Genomic DNA, 5,000 nt, shown 5'->3' on the forward strand with positions numbered 1-5,000 from the left:
GTTCCCACTGCGTAACAAGGAAGCAGCCTGTGTTTGGTCTGGATTACAGCGAGTCATGGACACAATAAATGCAAAGTTCCTGTTAATTAACTAAAACATCCACACACACACACACACACAGGCGCTCACTGTGCTGCTGAGTCACTTGGGCTCTGGTCGGCTCACACACGCACACACACACACACACACACACGCACACACCTTATCTCCAGTACATCATCACCTTCACCTCTCCATGCTGGAAACATCAGCACGTGTTTGTTCAGGACTCGTTTATGACGCCAACAAGACTAAATGTCCGTCACCGTGTGAGTGTGTGTGTGAGTGTGTGTAGCTGTCTGTCTAAGTGTAGCTGGACGTGTTGTTAGGCATCCACAGATCTCTCTGGGGGACAAAGTCGTCCGTCCGTCTGTCTGCTGGCGGCTGCACGTCAGTCAGTTGGACAGTGAGGTGCTGTACCTCTATTTACCTTTACACACACGTACACACTGCTCTGCCCGGGCACCACGTACACTGCATGTGGTGTCAACACAAACGCACACCCGGGACAGTGGACGGCCCTGTCCTCCTCCCTGTCCTCCTCTTTGTCCTCCTTCCTGTCCTCATACAGGACAACGACAGACGAACTGAAGAGCTCTTACTTCTTTTCTGTAATGATGTCATGAGTTCCTCCCAGTTAGTCAGAGTACAGAGGTGAAGTAGAGCTACAGTCCTCCTACTCTCGTCTCTAGGACTCAGCTGTCTGTCTTTAGCGGCACTGAATCGTCCCACAGGTCTGAGAACATCTGCCAGCTGAAGACCGACCTCATGTCATCCTGTTTTAATGTGGAATAACTCACTGCACTTCCATTGGAACTTCTAATTCTTCCCCTTTGTTTCTCTCCTTCCTCCTTTCCTTTCGTCCCTTCTGTCTCTGTCCGTGTCTTCCGTGTCCTCGCCTCAGGAGTTTTACAACCACGCAGAGACCCTGTGGCGGGACGAGGGGGTGCGAGCGTGTTACGAGAGGTCCAACGAGTACCAGCTCATCGACTGTGCACAGTAGTAAGTAACCGCCGTCCTAACTGTCTCACCTCCCGTGTTCTGTCTGAGACACTGTCCATACCAAGCCTGAGTCGCCGTGGTGACACACGGATGTGATTCTCCACACACGAGGAAAACGTCTGCCTCTCATATGACAACACGCCACCCTGCAGAGGTCAAGCATCAGCGTGATCGTCTCCGCGGTGATGCTTGACCTCTGCAGGGTCAATCTGCCAACACACTGGGCACAAGTCCTCAATCAGCAACATCCACACATGAGCACTGATGAACCTGGATGTCTTATTGATACACACACAAACACACACACACACGTTCAGCGTATAGGTGAGTGTGTGAGCTTCAGTCACTGAGAGAAGGTTAGATTGATGTTCAGTCACAATCACAGATAAACAACACGACTCCACACACACACACACACACACGCGCGCGCGCGCGCACACACACACACACACACACACACACACACACACACACACACACACACACACACACACACACACACACACACACACACACACACACACACACACACACACACACACACACACACACACAGAGAGAGTTCAGTCGTTCTCATGAAGCAGCAGCAGTTTCCAGTGCTGTGGGAGCAAACATGGCTGAGGCTGAGTCATCTGCAGACGGAGGATGTTAGGAGGAAGACGAGGGGCGACGCGTGAGGAGCAGCGCCGCACCGCTCGGCCGCACGCTCGCTCGGCGCCGCTCTGAATCGCCCAGCGCGCCGCCGCTCGCTACGCGTACGTGAATTATAACCCGATGTGGCGTTTTGTCTTTTAAGCGTCTGCTGTAGGTGGAACGCCGCCCTGTTTCCCCCCCACGGTGGCTTGTGTTGGTACAGTCCAGGCCTTCATTCCCTCCCTCCTCTTCTTCTTCACACATTCAGCACAAAAAACACACACACACACACACACACACTCATAGACACACAGGCTCATCTCGCTCCTGCTGTCTCCTTCTCCTCCTCCTCTCTCTGTCTCTGTCTCTGTCCGTCTGTCTCTCTGTTTGTCTGCCCGTCTCTCTTTTCTCAGCGCACTAGATTCGGCGCTGATACAGACTATTAATAGCGCCTGTGGTTTGGTCTCCATGGTAACCGTGCTGGAGGCCAGGGCGCTGGGGAGCTATTTTTGAAATCTGCTCTGTAATGTCAGACAGACGCCACTACGCTTTCATTCTCTCTCTCTCTCTCTCTCTCTCTCTCTACCTCTCTCTCTACCTTTCTCTCTCTCTCTACCTCTCTCCTCTTCTCTCTCTCCTTTCCTCCCCCCTCACATGCCTGCTCCTCTCCCTCACCATCGCTCAGGCGCGTGCACTTGCTCGTCATCTTCCTCACCACGTCTCTTCTTCTCCCTCCCTCTTGTATAAATGGAGGCACAGGTCCTGACCTCTAGTTGCACTGCGTCTTTGTTAGTTTGGTCCCACGTGATCGAGGCGCAGCAGTTTGAGGTGTGTGTGACGTGCTGCGTGCTGATTGGTCGTGGCGTTACGATGTCATTAGTTTGTGTTTGTGTGATGTCAGTCTCATGGTGGATCTCTTCCGTCTACTCTCTCTCTCTCTCTCTCTCTCTCTCTCTCTCTCTCTCTCTCTCACTTTTTCAGCTTTCTAGACAAGATCGCCATCGTGAAGCAGAGCGACTACACTCCAACAGATCAGGTGAGCTCTGAGGACACACACACACCCACCCCTCTCAGTCCTCCTCCACTTCTCTCTCTCCTTCTGCCTCTGTCTTTTCCCTCTCTCTCTCTCTCTCTCTCTCTCTCTGTCCCTCTGCCACGCATCTCTGTACGCAAAACATTCTAGCGTTTGTTTTCAGTCGGCCTGTGAACTTGTTGAATCAATAGAGCAGTCAGACCTCTGCTCAGTGTGATTTTCACTTTCACATTTGACACAACACACACACACACACACACACACACACAGTCTCATCTCAGTCTCAGTGTGCTGATGCAGCAGCTGTGTGTGTGTGTGTGTGTGTGTGTGTGTGTGTGTGTGTGTGTGTGTGTGTGTGTGTGTGTGTGTGTGTGTGTGTGTGTGTGTGTGTGTGTGTGTGTGTGTGTGTGTGTGTGTGTGTGTGTGTGTGTGGGTCTGGTCTCCTCCACCAGCTCCCTACCCGAGCTGAGAGACGGGGATATAAAAACCCGTCTCTGTCCCAGATTCTGTCCCGTGTCCCTGCAGGCCCACAGAGAAATGTTCAAGACAGAGAAGCAGCTTGGAGTGTTCATGTTGCTCCACACTGTGGACCCTTAAGCGTTCCAACACCTTGACGTGTGTCTCCTCTTGTCTCCTCCTCAGGACTTACTGAGGTGCAGAGTGCTGACCTCAGGGATCTTTGAGACCAGATTCCAGGTGGACAAAGTGAATTTCCAGTGAGTAAACTTGAGTTCCTGCAGCAGCTTGGCTCTGCTGTCTGACTCCAACATGTGGAGTGAATACATGCACACACACACACACACACGTGTAGGAGCCTGGAGTCTCTTCATCCTCATGACCGCAGCCTCTCTCCTCTTTCATCTGCAGTATGTTCGATGTCGGAGGGCAAAGAGACGAACGCCGGAAATGGATCCAGTGTTTTAATGGTAAGATCTCAGCCTGCAGCTCTGAAGCTCACATCCAGGCTGATCTTTCTCTGAGCTGACCTCGTGTGTGTGGGTGTGGGTGTGGGTATGCGGCTGTGATACTCAGATGTCACGGCCATCATCTTCGTGGTGGCCAGTAGCAGTTACAACATGGTGATCAGAGAGGACAATCAGACCAACCGTGTACAGGAAGCTCTCAACCTTTTCAAGAACATCTGGAACAACAGGTGAGCTGAGCCTGATGGGTGACATCATGGTTCCTGCGGTCTGAGCCGCCGGGGTGACTGCGTGGGACGGTTTGGTTGGTGCTGATTGATTCTGTGTTTCCTCCTCTTCAGGTGGCTGAGGACCATTTCTGTCATCCTCTTCCTCAACAAGCAGGACCTGCTAGCAGACAAGGTGCTGGCAGGGAAGTCCAAGATCGAGGAATACTTTCCAGAGTTTGCTCGCTACACCACACCCGACGATGGTAAGAAGCCGTTTAACAGCCCCTCCTCCTCCTCCTCCTCTTCCTCCTCCTCCTCCTCCTCCTTCTTCTTACAAACTCCAGACATTAATTCTAACTTGTTTTAATCTCACATTAGTCTCTGCCCACTCTTCACAGTGTGAACATGAACACATAACTGAACACTTGTGAGTAAATTAGGGTCAGCAGACGACCCAAACTGTCCTGAACGTCCCAGCTGGGATCCAGACTCCAGCATGGCCCAGTTTACACCACCTGGGCTGCATTTGGCCCACTTTGATCAATTCCCTGGTTCTTATAAGTTTCCTGGACACACAGACTCTCTCTCTCTACTTTCTGTCCGTCCATCTGTCTCTCTCTCTCTCTCTCTCTCTCTGTCTCTCCCTCCTTCCTCTGTCTCCCTCTCTCTCTCTCTCTATCTGTGTATAAATGAATGTCCTGTCCTGTCCCAGTATAAAGTCTTGAGTTTTCTGTGTGGCTCCTGTTTGGTGCAGTAAAGTGTATTTAGTATCCTCGGCCACAAGAGGTCACTGCTGACACAGATCCAGCGGCTCACCCTGACTATCCGGCCTATTGCATATCTGCATACTCACTCATTTTATGTTGGAAACCCATTACATCACTTTGGGTCATAATGTTCTTCTCACAGTTTGAGATTCAAGTTTACTTCCATAATTCCATTTTGAAGAATTTGTGGCCCTGGACACAGAAGTGTTTGAGACTGTGGAGGAGGCGGGGCGTCTTTGAAATGCCGTGGCAGATTGTGTGTCATGAGAAGCTGTGACATCATGGGTTCTCTTGTTCTCTCTTGTGTTGCAGCGACACCGGAGCCTGGAGAAGATCCACGAGTCACACGGGCAAAGTACTTCATACGAGACGAGTTCCTGGTGAGTGCAGATCT

General features: G+C 51.4%; 1 protein-coding gene across 1 annotated transcript in view; it reads left to right on the forward strand.

The window, feature by feature from the left end:
• Positions 1-5,000, forward strand: part of gnas (GNAS complex locus) — a 16,838-nt gene that overhangs the window by 8,519 nt on the left and 3,319 nt on the right. The window contains exons 5-11 of the mRNA XM_076137068.1: positions 944-1,041; positions 2,656-2,710; positions 3,350-3,423; positions 3,575-3,633; positions 3,740-3,860; positions 3,972-4,102; positions 4,919-4,986. Of these exons, the coding sequence (XP_075993183.1) occupies positions 944-1,041; positions 2,656-2,710; positions 3,350-3,423; positions 3,575-3,633; positions 3,740-3,860; positions 3,972-4,102; positions 4,919-4,986 (606 nt within the window). The remainder of the gene's footprint in view (positions 1-943; positions 1,042-2,655; positions 2,711-3,349; positions 3,424-3,574; positions 3,634-3,739; positions 3,861-3,971; positions 4,103-4,918; positions 4,987-5,000) is intronic.

This window comes from Genypterus blacodes, unplaced genomic scaffold (assembly GCF_046128005.1).
Source record: "Genypterus blacodes isolate CSIRO-AG114 ecotype Tasmania unplaced genomic scaffold, CSIRO-AGI_Gbla_v1 ptg000292l_1, whole genome shotgun sequence".
Lineage (NCBI taxonomy): Eukaryota > Metazoa > Chordata > Actinopteri > Ophidiiformes > Ophidiidae > Genypterus > Genypterus blacodes.